Source organism: Hyla sarda, chromosome 13, assembly GCF_029499605.1.
Source record: "Hyla sarda isolate aHylSar1 chromosome 13, aHylSar1.hap1, whole genome shotgun sequence".
Taxonomy (NCBI): domain Eukaryota; kingdom Metazoa; phylum Chordata; class Amphibia; order Anura; family Hylidae; genus Hyla; species Hyla sarda.
Window position 1 is genome coordinate 44,850,745 of NC_079201.1, and position 20,466 is coordinate 44,871,210.

A 20,466-nucleotide genomic window follows, 5' to 3' on the forward strand; every position below is an offset into this window, starting at 1 on the left:
TGTGCAGTACGTAACCTCCCTCTTGACTAGGTTCGTCCTGTTCCCCCATAACATCTGTAAAAACAGGCTGTAGATCCTAGTGTAGTAAGCCTCTGGCAAGATACATACACTGCCTGGATAGATAAACAAGGGTAGCAGGTACGATTGGATCAGGTGTACCCTTTCCCTGAGGGTCAAAGACCAACCCTTCCACTGGTCCACCTTCTGAGGGGCATCCTGGAGCTTACCATCCCAGTTTTTGGTGGGATAATCATCCTGGCCAAATGTGATGCCTAAGACTTTTGCTGATTCTTGGGGCCCTGGAAGGGTGTCCAGGAGATCAAACGTGGGATCCCCCCCCCCCCCAGCCAGAGACTCTCACACTTATCCCGTTGATCTTAGACCCGGATGCCTAAGAGTAGCAGTCCACCTCCGACATCACCACATCGACCTCCTCTCTCGAGGAGACGAAAATAGTGACATTGTCAGTGTACGCCACCACTCTCTGAGTAACAGCCGGCTCCGCCAGACTCATCCTGACTCCCGCCAATGGTCCGCAACTCACCCTCCTAAGGAAGGGATCGATCGCGAACACATATAAGAGAGGGCTCAAAGGACAACCCTGACTGACTCCAGACCCCACCTCAAAAGAGCGGCCAGACCACCCGTTCACCAGCGGGAAACTCTCTGCCCCTGCATACAAGATCTTAAGCCAATTAACAAAAGTACTCGGTAAGACATATCTAAGGAGGACAGACCAGAGGTACTCATGGTTCACCCGATCAAATGCTTTGGCCTGATCCAAGGACAGCAAGTACCCCTTCCAGAGACCTGTACTACTCCATTCCACTACCTCCCTGACACTAAGGACAGCACTAGGTGCTTCGGCCTGGAACAGTGCAGTGCTGGGCCTCCGAAAGGAGCCGAGGTGCAAACTTCACCAACCGATTAAATAGTATCTTAGCCAGAAGCTTCCTCTCCGTATTGAGAAGAGCTATGGGCCTCCAATTCTCAATACGGCTGGGATTTTTACCCTTTGAGAGAAGAATCAGGGCTGACCTCCTCATTGACTTTGGCCCGAGGAGAGACACTCATTGAATACCTCAGTCAAGAGGGGAGCTAAAGACTCCTTAAAGGTCCTGTACCACTCGGATGTTAAGTCATTCGGACCTGGCGACTTCTTAGGGGCAAGCCCCTCGATCGCCAGTCTCGCTTCCTCTTCCCTGATTTCTTCTGCCAAAACATTTAGAGGGGTCTACCCCTGGCTCAGGAATGGTTTCAGCCAGGAAAACCGACATCTTGTCTCGATCTAGATCCTTCCTCCCCAAGAGGTGCGAGTAGAAGGATCTGACAACCTCCAAGATCCCTGATCTGGAACGATTCAGAGATCCTGTACTATCAATCAGTCCTCACTGACACCTTACAGTTTCTGTAAGAGTCGGGCGAGCGGTACTTCCCGAAATCTCTCTAAAAAAACAAAGATGCGTGCCTATCGTACTGACACCTCATCAGCAAGGATTTCACTCTGGAGATATCCTCTCAGCTACCTCCAGTCGAAACGAGAAGCTCGAGTTTCCTCCTCAGACCCTGATACAAGCTGTACCTGTTCTGGGACCTGACGCTCGAGAGCTGGTGGAAGAACCCCGCAACCCGCTTCTTGAACATCTCCCACCACTCCAGCTTTTTACTATTATATTATTACTTGAACATCTCCCACCACTCCAGTAAAGGTACCTGACTCTGAAGAAAATCCTCAAAGGACTGTCTTATCTATGCTTACTCCAGGAGGGACAAATTCAGCTTCCAATAACCTTTTCCCATTCGAGGGGTCTCTGAAACATTCAGGGAAAACAAAATCATACAGTGATCTGAGAACTCCACCTCAACCACGGACACTGCGGACGAGACGGCTTCCTCCTTTAAATAAAACCTATCTATCCTAGACCTGCGACCTTGATGATAGGGGAAACTCGTGTGGCCCGAGGGGTTTTGGATGTGGGCGTCCTCTAGGCGAACTTCTCTAGCTATGCTAATCAGTGCCACACTATCGCAAGTCAGCGGACCATTGGAGCCTCTCCTATCTTGGGACCTCGTGACATTATTGAAGTCCCCTCCAAAGATCACCTGCCGACTCTTAAAAAGAAAGGGCTTAATCCTCATAAAGAGATCTTTACGGCCCCGCTTTGTTTGCAGGAGCTCCTGTCCCTTAATGAAGACATCTAAGATCAGGCACCTCCCCATTTCTAATTCAATAACCAGTCGGCATTCAACAGGAGCGGTAAAAAGGACCACCACCCCACTATATGGCTCAGCCGTAAGAGACCAGTGGGAGGGACCGCGCCTCCACTTTCTTCTGGCTTTTACCAGAGAGGCTACATCTGACAGCCTGGTCTCTTGTAAAAAGAAAATGTCGGCTTCAACGCGGCCGAGAAAATCAAAGGCTGCAATTCTAGCCGTATCAGACTTTATACTGGCACAATTAATAGATGCCAGCGTCAATGTGGTGGGTGCCGCCATAGAGGGTGATTGAATTAGATGGCCTCACCCTTTATTTCTTCTTCCCCTTCTTTTTAGCCCCCTCATCCCCCGAAGATGATGAGGGGGCAGGACCACTCTTACATCTTTTTTTCGACTCAGATTGGTCCATAAGGTCCTCGTCTCCGTCCGGCCCCGGTCTAGCCCTGCCCTCTGAGGAAGGTGCCTCGACAGGACAGGGCCCAGTTCCCCCAGAGGCTCTTTCTCCAAAGGCAACCCACCCTTACCTTCCCCCTCCAAGGAGGGGGAAGAGATGGCATAGAGGACGAGGTACCGGTTTGACAGGTCAATCAGAGGGGGGGCAGCCAGGCTTCCGTTTTGGACCTGGCCCGTAGTACCAGGAGCTTGAGAGGGCTCTGACCTCTTTTCTCCCTTTCCTTTTGACCTTTTCTTTATTTTTTGGCCTCACCCCACTCTCCTCATCCACACTTTGATAGTATGAGGAATCGGAAGGGTCAGCCATATTGCCTTCCTGTCTGTGAAGTCTCCTGATCTCCTCATCCAGCACATTCTCCTCCAGGGCTTCAGCAGTTACAGGGCCAGCTTCAGTAGCAGGGACTGAAGCTACCCCCGCCACCTGGGCACTCTCCAGCTCCCTACTCCTTCTACGATTTTCCTCCCGCCTAAGTTTGGCGGGGCCCTTTTTCCTCCTCACTAGCTCTGTTGCACCCCCATCCCTGCCAGTACCCTCCCCAGCCGAGGCAACTTAACAGCTCTCCTCAGCTGGAGCGGCCGCTGCACGGACAAAGGCGCTAGGACATCGGCTGAAAGGGTGTCCGAGGACACCACCCAGGTGGCACTGGATCTGCCGACAGGATGCTGCCAGATGATCCACCCCACCACACAAAGCGCAGACCTGCACAGTACAGGCTGCGCTAAAGTGGGTGGGGCTGCCACACCTGTGACAGACCTTAGGTTGCCCCTGGTAAAAGACCTGGATCCTATCTCGTCCAAGGAAGGTGGCTGACGGAATGTGAGCAACCGTACTCCCTGAACGCTTGAGTTTGACGGAAAACATCCAGGCCCCAGACCAGATTCCGTGCTCTTCAAAGTTTTTCTTGGGCATGTCCGTCACATCCCCATACCGTCTGAGCCAGGTCATGATGTCATAACAAGAAAGCGACTCGTTGTGGGTCAAAACGGTCACTTTCTTGACGTTCTGACGGGAAATCTCCTTTACGGCAAAATCCCGCCGGGCTCGTTCTTCACCACTTTGTAGTTTGACCAGAAGAGTTCAAGACCCTCTGGCCGAACGAAACTGACGTCAAACTCAGACGAACCGTATGGGTATATCAGGGCAAAGATGTCACTCGCCCTGAATTCCATCCAAAGGAGGAGCTCAACCACTTTAGCGCAAGGTGGACACGCATCCTCGCCCCTCCAAATCAGACGGACCACATTCCTACGGTTATTGTCCTGCCCAGGTGTCTGGAGGGACCAGACCACCTCCCCATTCCGCTCTCGGAAAGCCTTCAAACCGTACCTCTCTATCCAGAAAGACAGGTCGACCTCACCCCTCCCCTCTACCTGGATCGACCTGTCGCCCCTACGCAGAGCCTCCAGGAGGCGCTGTTGCAAGTGGCCTCCAGAGACGGACGGAGACGGACCAGACTCAGACCCAGAACCATCAGAACCATCAGTACAGCCACTCACACCACTACTCCCATCACTCCCCCCCCTCACAGAGGAGTGCCCCGCAGCACCCGCAGAATGCACAGTACTCGGGAGACCGCCCCCCGAACACACAGACACAATGCTCTCCGCCAACGGCTCCCAGACACTCTCCCCCCCCCCCCCCCCCTCACAAGGGAGTGCCCCTCAGCACCAATAATGCCCACAGTACTCGGGGAACAGCCCCCAGAGCACACGGCAGCCAACCTCGCCTCTGGCACTTGGACACGCCCCTGCCACCCTGGGGCGGTCCTGCAGTACCAGAGCTGCCGACCATGAGCCCCTCCCTACCGGCAGGATCGGTGGGCTTTGCAGCTATTGTGTCCGGAGCCTTTTCTGATGCCATGCTGTACCCCCCCATGCTGGCTCCGTTCCACTACAGAAACAGAGTCTGGCAGTTTGGGGGGCCCAGCAGCCTGAACCAGCTTTGCAGCTGGCCCTGACTGCTGGAAAGGGACAAACCTGTACTTCACTGTCTCCTGGGTCTTCTGCTTCTTACGCTTCACTGCCACATCATTGAACTGGTCATCTCCAAAGGTAAAATTCTGGAGGTGGGCTGTGGACTCCTGCATAACAATCGCCCTCAGTAATCCCCCAGCCTCACTCTCCAATTCATCCTCCTCACATTCACTTAATGGAAGCGCCACCTGGGCTTGCTCTATGTAGCTGTCCTGGGTGTTATAGGGAGTAGCTACAGGCAAAGCATCCATTTCCACCACTTGTGCTCTTTCTCCCACCTTCTCCTCCTCCTTCTTTATACCTTCATCACCATCCACACTTTCTTCAAAGCCACTACTCTCCCCATCATCCACCTCTACCTTACCTGGGGATTTCATGGTGGCAAACCGGTTGTTGTTCTGAAGCTTCTCCTTAAAGAGACCACTCCCCTCCAAGATCTCTGCTCTCCTTTCCTCCAGTTGCGCAATCTCAGCTTTCAGTGCTGAGATCTTTTTTCTTAGATCTAGCCTGTTCTTTTGGGGCGCAGTGTTCACCAGATTCTGAGCCCCTTGCAGATCTTCTCTGGCCAACTTCAGCTCCTTGCCGCAGCGGTCATACTCAGCAAACCGTGCGGCCACACAGGAGCAGTAGGTGGTGCTGGACTCCTTAGGCCCTCTCTCTGTCCACAACTCCACACTTCTCCTCCTTGCTTTCCTTTCACCAGGCCTCTGGCTGGCACCCATCGCCGGGGGTGCAGAGCCTGCATTGCTGCAGACTCTGCCAGACCTTCTCCCCCAGCCAGAATGGCTGTTGCGGTTTGCTCTCCACCCCCCAGCCAGCCTTGAAGAACGGGAGGTGGAGGCCAGGGACGCCATGCAGGGAGGCTCTCCCCAAGAGGCTGCCACACTCCTGGGGAGGCTGATGAATCACCTGCTCTGGTCTGCTGGAAGTCTCTGGAGCACACAAAGAGACACACCTGAATGAGCTGCACACCAAACTGCTCTGGACTATAGGATGTGCTCTCTGCTGACACCTCTGTCCATGTCTTGAACAGTCTAGCGCAGGATAGGTTTGCTATGGGGATTTGCTCCTGCTCTGGACAGTTCCTAAAATGTACAGAGGTGTCAGCAGAGAGCACTGTGGTCAGACAGAAAGGAAATTCAAAAAGAAAAGAACTTACTGTGGAGCATACAGAAGCTTGTAAGTACTAGAAGATTTTTTTTAATAAAAGTAAATTACAAATCTGTTTAACTTTCTGTCATCAGTTGATAAAAAAAAATGTTTTCCAGTGGAGTACCCCTTTAAGCAAATAAAATAACAATGTTCATTAATCAATTGTAAATTGCTTGTACGATGCTAATTACTATATAGTAGGAGATAACAGAATACCAAGATTACCCTTCCAAAACTATAATCATGTAAATATTGGTATTTTCTTATTGCATTTCTACTGTATGGCATAAAGTATCTTGCAACAGGAATGTATAGTATGGTAGCCATAAACATAAAGGTAATGAAGTAACAACAATAAAGTATACAAACATGACAGTAGCACTACAAAAAAGTATGAGAGGGGCGATGACGTTACCCCAAAGCATGTTTCGGTGCATTGAGGTGGCACATGCACCAAATAAACAGCGTAAGACTCAGGTGCTGTGAGGACTACTTAATCTTGGGCTGTTATGATTAGATAGTGATATACATATATACCCTGACCTGTTAAGAAAACATCACCCCCTGGAAGAAGGCACAAACATGCATTGGAGTGGCATCATCCTCTCCCTCTCAAACTTTTAAAACTTTATTAAAAATATCTGATGAAAAAAGTGTAAGTACAAAGAAAGACACACAACTCACTCCCCACCCTAAAAAAAATGAAGAATGTGGCAGCTCAAGCTCAGTCTGGAGATCCTCAAATGATTTAAATACACTGTTCACGAACAGCTGATCCAGTCTGTGTAATCCTCTCCTCTCCCAAAATTCTGCATTGTGGAAGAAAAGTCAGGCAAGCCTGGGTTGTGCCTCAGAGGCGTAGTTTTAGTACAGCCTGTTAGTTCAAGCATAGTCCTTCCCCAGACTTTTCATAAGAGTTGAGTGGTTTGGGAAGTATCAGAGGGTCTGGTAAGAGCTCAAATTTCTAAAATGTGCAGTGGTATACGACCACCATGTTCGGCCATAAACGATCTGCCTGCAGGACCCAGAGTATGTAAAGTGGGATCAAAAGTTTGGGCACCCCAGGTAAAATTTGTATTGATGTGCAAATTACAGATTAGACATTCTTATAATATCTCAACAAAAGTTAGATTTTATTTCCATAATATACACTTTCCAAATAACAGAAAACAAAAAAATGTGGTCTGCAAAAGTTTGGGCACTCTGCAGAATTTATAGCATGCACTGCCCCCTTTGCAAAGCTCAGACCTGCCAGTGTCATGGATTGTTCTCAGTCATCATCTGGGAAGACCAGGTGATGTCAATCTCAAAGGTTTTAAATGCCCAGACTCATCTGACCTTGCCCCAACAATCAGCACCATGGGTTATTTTAAGCAGTTGTCCAGAAATCTGAAACTGTAAATAGTTGACACTCACAAAGCTGGAGAAGGCTATAAGAAGATAGCAAAATGTTTTCAGATGTCAATATCCTCTGTTCGGAATGTAATTAAGAAATGGCAGTCATCAGGAACAGAGATACTTGTACAAATATGGTCTTCATGGAAGAGTCATCAGAAGAAAACCTCTTTTACGTCCTCACCACAAAAATCAGCATTCAAACTTTGCAAATTAACATATAAACAAGCCTGATGCGTTTTGGAAACAAGTTCTGTGGACCAATGAGGTTAAAATTGAACTTTTTGGCTGGAATGAGCAAAGGTACGTTTGGAGAGGAAGGGGAACCGAATTTAAGAAGAACCTCTGTCCAACTGTTAAGCATGGGGGTGGATCAATCATACTTTGGGGTTGTATTGCAGCCAGTGGCACAGGGAACATCTAACGAGTAGAAGGAAAAATGGATTCAATAAAATTTCAGCAAATTTTGCATGCTAACTTGATGCCATCTGTGAAAAAGCTGAAGTTAGAGAGGATGGCTTCTAAAAATGGATAATGATCCGAAACACACCTCGAAATCCATGGGGGATTACATCGAGAGGCGTAAACTGAAGGTTTTGCCTTCACAATCTCCTGACCTCAACATAATTGAAAATCTATGGATAAAAAAGAGCAGTGCGTGACAGACAGCCCAGAAATCTCAAAGAACTGGAAGACTTTTCTAAGGAAGAAGGGGCAAAGATACCTCAAACAAGAACTGAAAAGAGTCTTGGCTGGCTACAAAAAGTGTTTACAAGCTGTGATACTTGCCAAAGGGGGCAGTACAAGATATTAACTCTGCAGGGTGCCCAAACTTTTGCAGACACCATTTTTTTTGTTTTCTGTTATTTTGAAAGTGTAAATGATGGAAATAAAATCTAACTTTTGTTGACATATTATAAGAATGTCTAATCTGTAATTTGATTCCTTTTGGAGATTTTTCCATCTTTCCTTGGCTTCTTTATGCACATTAATGCAAATTTTTACCTGGGGTGCCCAAACTTTTGATCCCCACTGTACACCTGCCCAGCCCCGTAATTGATGTAGTTGTGAGGCAAGAAAGCATAACGAGGGATTAGATATAGTCAGAGGACTTTTCTCGCTGTAGCGTTTCTTTCCGTATCCTAGCGTATCTGCCCCTCCATACAAGCTGTCTAAAGAGGTGTTGTATTCTCAGAAAATATATACCATCCCGATCCACACTGGAGAGCTTTGCAGTATGTACAGTAATTGGGGCATCAGCACCATCTTTGCCAGGTTAGCATGGCTAACTACGGCCAGGGGCAATTTGCATTTGCACTTTTTGAGAACTTTTATCCAGGAGAGGCAGCAAATTCATGGGGACAAAATCATGTAGAGAAGGAGTTATCTGAATTCCTAGATACTTAAATGGGCACTGTCGTTCAGACTAATTTTTGCTTTTGCACTCCTTATGGTTAATAAAAAAAATATTTCTTATGTACTTTGTTTTCTATGTTTTATTTGTGTTTAAATAAAACTGCCACTAGTGTTCTCCCTACTTGTCCAGAGCACATTTCTCTTGCACAGACTTTGGACTCCTGCTGGCCTGGCAGAAGTCCAAAATCAGGAAATGCAGTCTGGAGTGCTAAGGGGGTGTGTGTGCAGCCTTATCCAATCATAGCTAATCTCACACTGACTTGCTCTGGGCTGTGTGTAGCAGAGTGAGGAAGGAAGTTCTCCCCTGATTGGCTTCAGATGTCACACCTGCTGTCTAACGCCCCTTACCAGTCTGTGAATCTGACTGAGACTGAGCAGAAAATATAGAGCAATATCAATGTACTAAAAAATAATAAAAATAAAGGCAGGGGTGGTTTATCATGATGAGGGCAGTGACAGGGGAGGATTATAAAATTTCACAAGTTCATGAGACGTAGTCTTTAAAGCAAGTAACAAGTTGTATTCTTGAAATCTGAGAGATAGGAGGACAGGGGTCCAGAGGCATAAGGACCCACTTGTCCCAATTATTTAGTGAGCCTGAGAAGGAACTGAACCAAAGTCAGAAATTAATCACATGACCAGGGCTAGGGACCGTGCAGTATCACCCAAAAACAATAACATGTAGTCTGCATGCAGTGCTACCTGCTCCTCAGTGCCACCATACTTAAACCCCACAATATCCTCAGACGGCATAACTACAACTCCCAGCATTCCCTTCGGCTGTCAGAGCATGCTGGGAGTTGTAGTTTTGCAACAGATGGAGGCACACTAGTAGGAAAACACTGAGAACCGTGTGCCTTCAGCGGTTGCAAAACTACAGCTCCCAGCATGCATGTACAGGGTGAATGTACAGGGTACATTCACACGGGTTGAAGTTTACAGTGAGTTTCCTGCTGCAAGTTTGAGATGCGGCAAATTTTCCGTCGCAGCTCAAGCTCCTAGTGGAAAACTCGCTGTGAACCCCCGCTCGTGTCAATGTATCCTAAGGACAAAATAAAGGGTTAAACACTACATATACACACATCCTTACACAGTGACCCCCCCCCCCCAAATAAATATGATAATCATCAAGTATGTCACTGTTTTTAAAACGGAGCCTCCAGCTGTTGCAAAACAACAACTCCCAGTATTGCCCGACAGCCATTGACTGTCCAGGCATGCTGGGAGTTTTGCAACAACTGGAAGCACCCTGTTTGGGAAACACTGCCGTAGGGTATTGGTGGCGAAGGCAATTGTAATGCTTACATCCGGGTCCGCCCCGATGCAAATCCCTAATTTAGGCCTCAAATGCACATGGCGCTCTCTCACTCTAGAGCCCTGTCATATTTCAAGGCAACAGTTAAGGGCCACATATGGGGTATTTCCGTGCTCAGGAGAAACTGTGTTACAAATTTTGGAGGGCTTTTTCTCCTTTTACCCCTTATAAAAAGAAAAAGTTGGGGTCTACAACAGCATGTTAGTGTAAAAAGCTTAATTTTTTACACTGACATGCTGGTTTTGCCCCTTACTTTTCATTCTCACAAGAGGTAAAAGGAGAAAAAGACCCCCCAAATTTGTAACACAATTTCAGCTGAGTACAGAAATACCCATTATGTGGACACACAGTGCTCTGGGGGTGCACATCAGGGCTCAGGTGTGAGAGCACACCATGTACATTTGAGGCCTAAATTGGTGATTTGCACAGGGGTGGTTGATGGTTACAGTGATTCTGATGTAAACACAAAAAAAAAAAAAAAAAAAAAAACACCCACGTGTGACCCCATTTTGGAAACTACACCCCTCACAGAACTTCATAAGACAAATTTTGGGGAACATTTCTCCTATCACACTTTGTGAAAATGAAAAATTTAGCATAACACCAGCATTTTAGTGAAAAAAAATCTAATTTTTCATTTTCACGTCCCACTTTAATGAAAGTTCCCCAAAAACTATTTCAGAAAAATTTGCTCTCTGAAAGATCATTGTCGCTCCTACCCTTCTGAGCCTTGTAGTGCTGTAGTTCGCTCGCAGATCACTTTACATCCACATATGAGGTATTTCCTCTCTCGAGATGAATTGGTTTACAAATTTTGGGGGTCTTTTTCACCTTTCATGTTAGTATAAAAAAATTTTGATTTTGAATTTTCTCCTCCACTTTGCTGCTATTCCTGTGAAACACCTAAAGGGTTAACAAACTTTCTGAATGTCATTTTGAATACTTTGAGGGGTGCCGTTTTCATAATGGGGATCCAGTATGGGGCATTTGACATACAGACCCTAAAATTCACTTCAAAACTGAACTGGTTCCTGAAAAATTCCTACTTTTAAATTGTCCTAAAAAATTGGAAAATTGTTGTTATACTTTGAAGCCCTCTAATGGCATCATAAAGTTGACATGTTTTTAGTTTTTGAAGAAAACATAAAGTGGACATATTGTTTGTGTGAATTAATATATAATTTATTTGGCATGTCCAAGAAATGATGCAAGTATTGATGAAAATGTACCACTATGTTTAAGTAGAATATGTCGCAAAAAAAACTATCTCTGAATCAAATTCTTAAGTAAAAGCATCCCAGAGTTATTAATGCATAATGTGACAGAGGTCAGATTTGCAAAAAATGCTCCCGTCCTTAGGGTCAAAATGCGCTCCGTCCCCAAGGGGTTAAATATTCCAGGATTTTTTGTTTTGACAATGCTACAGGGGCTGTAAAGTTAATATAGTTCATAATATAGTGTCTGTACCTGTGTTTGATGGCTGAGATCACAATTCTTATGTGATGTTTGCCCCCGATGTTTGTTTTCAACAGCATAAAAAATGAGTGTCTGCTCAGATTACATCATTAGTCAGGTGTTAAAACAGAGTCTACTTCAATGGCTACTCCACCTGCTGGGTGGAGGGGGAGATTATTCTTTACAGGGCAGCAGGGAATTGTTCCAGGTGTGCTTTTAATGGGTGGAGTGGCTGATGTGTAAGAGGGAGTAAAGTGACCTCACACTTATAAACAAGGGCTCCTGGGACTTGTAGTTGGAGGGAGGGAACTCCAACCCTTTTCAAATAAACAAAGTATCAGCATTATAGTGGACTCACAACACAGCCATTTAGCCCCAAGACAACCATGGATCCTGCCTAACCATGTCCATTACTATCTAGCAGGTAAGTTCTAAAATCACCTTTATGATGGTTGACCCATTTAACTGGTGCTGTTTCTGTACCTGGGCTTAAATTAAGTTTTTCATGCTTTTATGGCTTCTAATTCTCTTGCTTACATTGCTAACACTGCATGAAGTTTACTCAAGAGGGAGGGGGTGTTCCCATGCTTGCCCTGACATCTCATGTGTGAACTTCCTCCTTTTACTCCTCAAGCTGGCAACTGGCTGCTGTTTGCACTGAGGCTCTGTGACACAAGCCAGGAGCATGCACAGAGCCCTGGGGGGGCTGAAATATAATGGCACAGGGGAGGGGGGGGGATGAAATATAATTGCACAGGGGGGGCTGAAATATAATGGCACGGGGAAGGAGGGGCTGAAATATAATGGCACAGGGGAGAGGGCTGAAACGGCTCAAGGGGGAGGGGGTCTGAAATATAAGGGCACAGGGGGAGGGGGTCTGAAATATAATGGCACAGGGGGGGTCTGACATATAATGGCACAGGGGGAGGGGGCTGAAATATAATGTCACGGGGTAAGGGAGGGAATATAATGGCACAGGGAGCATCAGAGGGGAGGAATATAATGGTGCAGGGGCATCAGAGAGGGGAGGAATATAATGGCACAGGGGCATCAGAGGGGGGAATATAATGTCACAGGGGAATGATATGGCACAGGAGAGGATCAAGGGGGGAAAGATGTGGCATAGGGAGTGATAAAGTGGGGGGGGGGGGGGAAATGAACTGGCACAAGATGGTAGAAGCCACACTTCTAATGCTGATACTGGTACTACGTTGTGCATTGTCGACGTGCAAAGCAATACATGCAGTACAATGTCACCAAACTATGCAAGGGCGTCACCATTCTGACTTACGGGGTATAATTGTTTGAATGGGAGCCCTACCTAATGGGGATCATTTCTATCAGGGGCTCTGTATGGGAGCCCTACCTTTTTACCAACTGGGGGGACATATATATCTGGGGCCCTATTTACACACCAGGGGAGCCCTACATGCCTGTTTACCTGATGAGGGGGCGTACCTACCTGAAGGGGGGACTACCTACTTAATGGAATGGACTTACTTATCAGGGACCCTGTCCACCTAATGGGGGGACATACTGGTCTGCCTATTAAGTTTCAATTAATAAAGACCTTATTTACAGACTATTTTGGTTTGAAATTATTTTACTTATTTGAAATACTTATTTTATTTAAGTAGATCGTCATGAGGGACAAGTAGATTGAAAAAATAAAATACTTGTCCAAGGTACTAAAACTGAGCACAATTTCCTTACCCCTGTATAAAGTTTTTGCAAATGAAAGTCCCAATCAAGTGTGTAATTAAGAGTTCATATATTTGCACATTACACATTGAGAGGGGCTTCTTTTACTTGAACTATTAGTGGCGGATATTAATTATTTATGCAGATTTCCTCTCTCATTGTCTGCTTTAGCTTTGCCTTATGAATCAAGAAAAATCCTATAGCTAACTACAAGTAAGGCTAGGGCTACACTGTGACACTTTTTTAGTGTTATCAAATGATTTTATTCTGTTGGGGACAAAGTGCGTACTGGTATGCCCTTGCTCCCTGGTACTTAAAGAGTAGCTCCCACCATCTGTTTTTTGTTTTCTTCTGTCCCTACCTATTGTTAATGTATCCCTAACCCCCTCCCTGCCTTTTAAAATACTTTTTTTTTCCACTCACAGTCGTCCTCTTCATCATCTTTCTTGCTGCGCTGTCCTATCCCGGAAGCCGGCTTCCCCAGCAGGCGCGGCGTCACTGACGCCTGCTGGGCGCCAACTTCCGCCCTAACTTTGTCTATGCTGCGCTCCTGTCGAGAGCATGCATAGATGATCAGCGAATCGCAGGCTGCTCCGGGGTCTCCTCCTCCCTCTTTAGCAGTGCATGTGCAACCAAAGGAGGAGAGTATAGGAGTAGCCTGCCTATAAATAACATATATACACCTGCCGAGACCCTGTAAAGTTGTAGTGGAGCTTCAGCGCGGCACTGATAACTAGTGTGCGCGTGCTGCCTCCACTTTACATGCCGGGGGCGGGGATTGGCTGAGCCCGAATCTAAGCAGCCAATGCGCGCAGCCAAAAGAAGTCCGGGAGAGCGGGGTTACCTTGGTGATACCTGGCTGCGGGGGTACCTGGCAGCGGGGACGGTGGCAGTGGCAGCGAGCGTAAGCGGTGGCAGCGTTGGATGTGAACGGTGGCGGAGACGGCGTGGGCAGGCCACAGTCTGAAGATCGAGGTGAGTGATCTTCGACTGTGGCCCCCTAGAAGTTTCAAAACTACACAGTGGTCTCCAAACTGTGGCCCTCCAAATACTGCAAAACTACAATTCTCAGCATGCCCAGACTGTCCAGGCATGCTGGGCATTGTAGTTCTGCAACATCTGGCACTTCAGATGTTTCCAAACTAAAACTCCCACCTGGACATGCTGGGATTTGTAGTTTTGAAACAACTGTAGGGCCACAGTTTAGAGACCACCACACATTGGTCTCCAAACTGTGCCCCTCCAGCTGTTGCATAACTATAACTCCCAGCATGCCCTTCAGTTGTCACTGCATGCTGGGAGTTGTAGTTTTGCAACAGCTGGAGACACACTGATGTTCCCCATCAGTAACAGACCCTAACTAGGTGTTTCCTCACCAGTGTGCCTCCAGCTGTTGTTAAACTACAACTCCCACCATGCATTGTCTGTCGGGTCTGCTGGAAGTTTTACAACAGCTGGATGTTTTCCCCCATGTGAAGTACAGGGTACATTCACATGGGTGGGAGTTTACAACAAGTTTCCCACTGCAAGTTTAAGCTGTGGCAAATTTCCTGGCGCAGCTCAAACTCCCAGCAGGAAACTTTCTGTAAACCCCCACCCGTGTGAATGTACCCTAAAAACACTACACTACACTACACTGACACAAAATAAAGAATAAAACACTACATATACACGTACCCTTACACAGTTACCCCCCAATCCCCCTCCCCTATAAAATTGAAAACGTCTAATACGGCACTGTTTCCTAAATGGAGCCTTCAGCTGTTGCAAAGCAACAACTCCCAGCATTGTCAGACAGCAATTAACTGTCCAGGCATGCTCAGAGTTTTGCAACAGCTGGAGGCACCCTGTTTGGGAAACACTGCAGTAGGATGTTTTTTGGTGGCGGAGATCCCTATGCAAATCCCAAATTTAGGCCTTAAATACGCATGGCGCTCTCCCTCCTGAGCCCTGTCGTATTTCAAGGCTACAGTTAAGTGCCACATATGGGGTATTTCCGTACTCAGGAGAAATTGCGCTAAAAATTTTGGGGGGCTTTTTCTCCTTTTACCCCTTATGAAAGGGTAAAGTTGGGGTCAACACCAGCATGTTAGTGTAAAAAAAAATTTACATTAAAATGCTGGTGTTGCCCCATACTTAGTTTTCATAAGAGGCAAAAGGAAAAAAATTATAATTTGTAACGCAATTTCTCCCGAGAACAGAAATAACCCATATGTGGATGTAAAGTGCTCTGCGGGCGCACAACAGGGCTCAGGAGTGAAAGCATATGTCCATTTGCGGCCTAAACTGGTGATTTGCACAGGGGTGGCTGCTGGTTATAGCAGTTCTGACATAAACGCAAAAAAAAAAATGTAACCCCATTTTTAAAACTACAACCCTCAAGGAAATGTAATAAGGGGTATAGTGAACCTTAACACGCCACAGGTGTTTGACAAATTTTCGTTAAAGTTGGACATGAAAAGGAAAAATTTAGATTTTTTTTTTACTATAATGCTGGTGTTACCCCTAAGTTTTCATTTTCACAAGGGGGTAATAGGAAAATAGCCCCCCCAAAATGTTTAACTCTATTTTTTTTTGAGTAAGAAAATACCCCATATGTGGATGTAAAGTGCTCTGTGGGCGTACTACAGGGCTCAGAAGGGAAGGAGCACCATTAGGAGCTTTAGGAGAGGGAATTTGGCTGAAATTAAAGGCAATGTGCATTTACAAGGCACCCATGCTGCCAGAACAGTGAACCCCCTCCCCCACATGTAACCCCATTTCGGAAACTGCACCCCTCACATAATGTAATAATGGGTGCAGTGAGCATTTACACCCCACAGATGTCTGACAGATTTATGGAACAGTGGGCTGTGCAAATGAAAAATTATATTTTTTATTTTCATGGACCACTGTTCCATAGATCTGTCAGACACCTGTGGGGTGTAAATTCTCACTGTACCCCTTATTACATTTACATGAGGGGTGTAGTTTCCGAAATGGGGTTTCCACATGGGTCACATGTGGGGGGGTCCACTGTTCTGGCACCATGGGAGCTTTGTAAACGCACATGGCCCAAACTTCAATTCCAGCCAAATTCTCTCTCCAAAAGTCCAATGGCGCTCCTTCTCTTCTGAGTCCTGTAGTGTGCCCACAGACCACTTTACATCCACATATGGGGTATTTCCATACAAAAATTTGGGGTAACACCAGGATTTTAGTGAAAAAAATCAAATTTAAAATTTTCACTTCCAACTTTAGTGAAAATTCGTCAATTACCTGTGGGGTGTTAAGGCTCATGATACCCCTTGTTACGTTCCCAAATAGTGTGCCATGTAGTTGTTTTTTTTTTTTGTTTTTTTTTTGCTGTTCTGGCACCATGGGGGCTTCCTAAATGCCCCCAAAAACCATTTCAGCAAAATTTGCTTTCCAAAAGCCCAATGTCGTTCCTTTCCTTCTGAGCCCTCTAGTGCACCCACAGAGCACTTTACATCTACTTATGAGACCTTTCCTTATTTGCGAGAAATGGGGTTGCAAATTTTAGGGGAGATTTTCACCTATTACCCCCTTGTGAAAATGGAAGATTTGGGGTAACATCAGCATTTTAGTGAAGAAAAATCTGATTTTTCATTTTCACGTCCCACTTTAAGGAAAGTTCATCAATCACCTATGGGGTGTTAAGGCTCACTGTACCCCTTGTTCTGTTCCTTGAGGGGTGTAGTTTCCCAAATAGTGTGCCATATGGGTGTTTTTTGCTGATCTGGCACCATGGGGGCTTCCTAAAAGCGATATGCCCCCCTCCCAAAAAAACCATTTCAGCAAAATTCCCTTTCTAAAATCCCATTGTTGCTCCTTCCCTTCTGAGCCCTTTAGTGCACCCGTAGAGCACTTTAAATCCACATATGAGGTATTTCCTTACTTGAGAGAAATTAGGTTAAATTTTGGGGAGCATTTTCTCATTTTCCCCCTTGTAAAAATCTAAAATATAGGTCTACAAGAACATGATGTAAAAAATGAAGATTTAGAATTTCCTCCTCCATTTTGCTGCTATTCCTGTGAAACACCTAATGGGTTAATAAACTTTCTTAATGTCATTTTGAATACGTTGAGGGGTGCAGTTTTCATAATGGGGGGGGTCCATTGTGGGGTATTTCTAACATAAAAATCCTCAGATTCACTTCAAAACTAAACTGGTCCCTGAAAAATTCAGATTTTGAAATTTTCATGAAAAATGTGAAAATTGCTGCTAAACTTTGAAGCCCTCTAATGTCTTCAAAAAGTAAAAACATGTCAACTTTATGATGCAGACATAAAGTAGACATATTTTATATGTGAATCAATATAGAATTTATTTGGAATGTCCATTTTCCTTACAAGCAGAGAGCTTCAAAGTTGGAAAAATACTAAATTTTCAAATTTTTCATGAAATTGTGGAATATTTCACCAAGAAATGATGCAAGTATCGACAAAAATTTACCACTAATATAAAGTAGAAGCAAATTCATAAGTTGAATGCTCTGGTCTTTAAGGTTAAAACTGGCTTTGTCCCCAAGGGGTTAAACCCTTAAAGGGGTATTCCGGATTTATACATCTTATGCCCTATCCAAGGAATAGGGGATAAGATGTATGATTGAAGGGGTCCCGCCGCTGGGGACCCCCGCGATCTCTGTGCAGCCTCCAGCATTCTGTGCCGGGTGCTGCTTCAGAGACTGGGATGTGACATCACGGTCATGCCCCCTAGTGATGTCACACCACGCCTCCTCCATTTATGTCTATGGAATGGGGGCGTGACTGACGTCACGTCCTTGTCTTTGAAGCAGCGCCCGGCACAGAATGCCCGGGCGCTGCACAGAGACCACTGGGGTCTCCAGCTGTGTGACCCCTACGATCATACATCTTATCCCCTATCCTTTGGATAGGGGATAAGATGTATAAACTCTGAATACCCCTTTAAGGACACAACCCATTTTGGTTTTGAGGACACAGCTAATTTGAATTTTTGAATTTTGCTTTTGAGGGTTTTTTTTGCACAACCAATTGTACTTTGTAAACCTTTTATTTTACCATTAAATGTCCGGCAAAAAAAATATATATATATTTTTAGGGGGAATTGATAAGAAAACCACAATTTAGCTACTTTTGGGGGTTTGGGTTTTACACAGTGCACTTCATGGTAAAAATGACATGTTCTCTTTTTTTCTGTAGGTCAGTGTTATTAAAATGATACCCAAATTACAGCTTTTAAAAAAAATAAAATCAGTATGCCTAAAATTTTCCTTTTCTGACCCGTATCTGAGGACTAAGTTTTTGAGCCATGATCTTTAGTATTTATCAATACCATTTTTGTTTTAAATATGACTTTTTGATCACTTTTAAAAACAAAACATTTCTGATATGATATTACCAAAAATCAGCATTTTTGGCATTTGATATTTTTGTACTTTGACGCCGTTTACCTAAACATTATATTTTAATAGTTTGGAAAATGTAAGCATGCAGCGATGCAATATATATGTATATTATTTGTATTTATTGGGGAGGAATAATTAAAAAATATATATATTTTTTATTTTACACTTTAAGTCCTTATAGCGGACATTCACTGTATATAATGCTGTGCCTATTGCATAGCTTTATATAGTGAGATCAGCACTCCACTACTACAGTCTGGCTAAGCAGGGCTGCATCACTAAATCAGTGAATTAGAGGCAGATAAGCGGACCCTCTGCCACCATTTTAGCTCATTGGACCCCAGCGACCACATCAGAGTTCCATTGAGCCCCCTTAGCTAGTTGGCATTTATGATTTAAAGGTGATTTTAGTACGTACCTGACAGACAGTAATGGACATGCTTAGGAAGGATCTGCGCTTGTCTTGGGGCTAAATGGCTATGTTGTGAGATTACCATAACACTGTGGCTAGCTTTTTGTGAACTGGTATTTCCTGTTAGATTTTTCTTTTTTTTACTACAAATCCCATAATTCCATTTTCCTCCCTCCTACACATCAGCCACCCTACCCATTGATACATAAATGAGCTGCATCCATTCAAAAAAAACTGTGGTTTTCAATCAGGGTGCCTACATCTGTTGCATTAGCTACAGATTGATCCCTCCACCCATTGAAGCAGACCGGCTCCATGTCATCAGCTGACTAGTGAGTCAGGTCTCTGCCACATTGCAAGCTGGGAAAAATTGGAGACAACAGTCATTTTGTATGCTGTTAAAAATAAATATTGGGGTGAAAATCACAGAATTGTGAGAAAACCGTCACACACAGGTACAGACACTATATTATGAACTACACTAACTTTACAGCCCCTGTAGCATAGTCAAAAAAGATTCCTGGAATACCCCTTTAATACTTTTAGACGCCATGATCGGGATTGATCATGGCATCTTAAGGGTTAGTGACGGGCACAGTGGGATCACAGTTCTAGTAGCTTATAGTAGCTGACACTGACCACCTTTACACCTGATGTCCTTTAACAGGTTAACTTTCGAGCTACAGCTTGCAATGCAACAAATAACAAAACTGGCTTTCAAGCTTTGATTTTAATTGAGTGACCACTGCAGTCTCAAATAAGAGTACCACAAAAAGTTGCAATGTAGCTCTAGCCTTAATGAACCAATGTATTTAAATTACTAATATTTAATTTATATTTTATAGGTTTTGACAATCTCAAAGCTCTGTCTGCAAATAGGAATCCAGTTTTCAATTACATGGTCTTGATGCTGCTGCTCCACTTAAGGAAATAAGAAGTCCAAAGAAGCTCAGAAGCTCCTTTAATTTGTTGCATTTTCTTTCAGTATATTGATTGGCATGGTGTATTGTTAAAGGGGTACTCCGCCCCTAGACATCTTATCCCCTATCCAAAGGATAGGGGATAAGATGTCAGATCGCCGGGGTAACGCTGCTGGGGACCCCGGGGATCGCTGCTGCAGCACCCCACTATCATTACTGCGCAGAGCGAGATCGCTCTGCACGTAATGACGGGCAATACAGGGGCCAGAGCATTGTTACGTCACGACTCTGCCCCTCTTGACGTCACGGCCCGCCCCCGTCAATACAAGTGTATGGGAGGGGGCGTGGTGGTCGTCACGCCCCCTGCCATAGACTTGCATTAAGGGGACAGGCCGTGATGTCATGAGGGGCGGAGCCATGTCACGCTGCTCAGGCCCCTGTATCGCCCGTCATCACGCACAGAGCGAACTCGCTCTGTGCAGTAATGATAGCGGGGTGCCTCAGCGGCGATCCCCGGGGTCCCCAGCAGCAGGGACCGCAGGGATCTAACATCTTATCCCCTATCCTTTGGATAGGGGATAAGATGCCAGGGGCGGAGTACCCCTTTAAAAGTGGGTATTGGAATTTTCCAGATCGTTCTTGCTTCGTATGTACATACTGTGATTT

The 20,466-nt window shown here is 45.4% G+C and overlaps 1 protein-coding gene across 3 annotated transcripts in view; it reads left to right on the forward strand.

The window, feature by feature from the left end:
* Positions 1 to 20,003, forward strand: part of LOC130297283 (lysosomal alpha-glucosidase-like) — a 260,565-nt gene extending 240,562 nt beyond the window's left edge. For all 3 annotated transcript variants that reach the window (XM_056549592.1, XM_056549593.1, XM_056549594.1), the window contains one exon: positions 19,726 to 20,003. In XM_056549592.1, coding sequence (XP_056405567.1) covers positions 19,726 to 19,788 — 63 coding nt within the window. In that variant the 3' untranslated portion in view covers positions 19,789 to 20,003. The remainder of the gene's footprint in view (positions 1 to 19,725) is intronic.
* Positions 20,004 to 20,466: the final 463 nt, after the last annotated feature.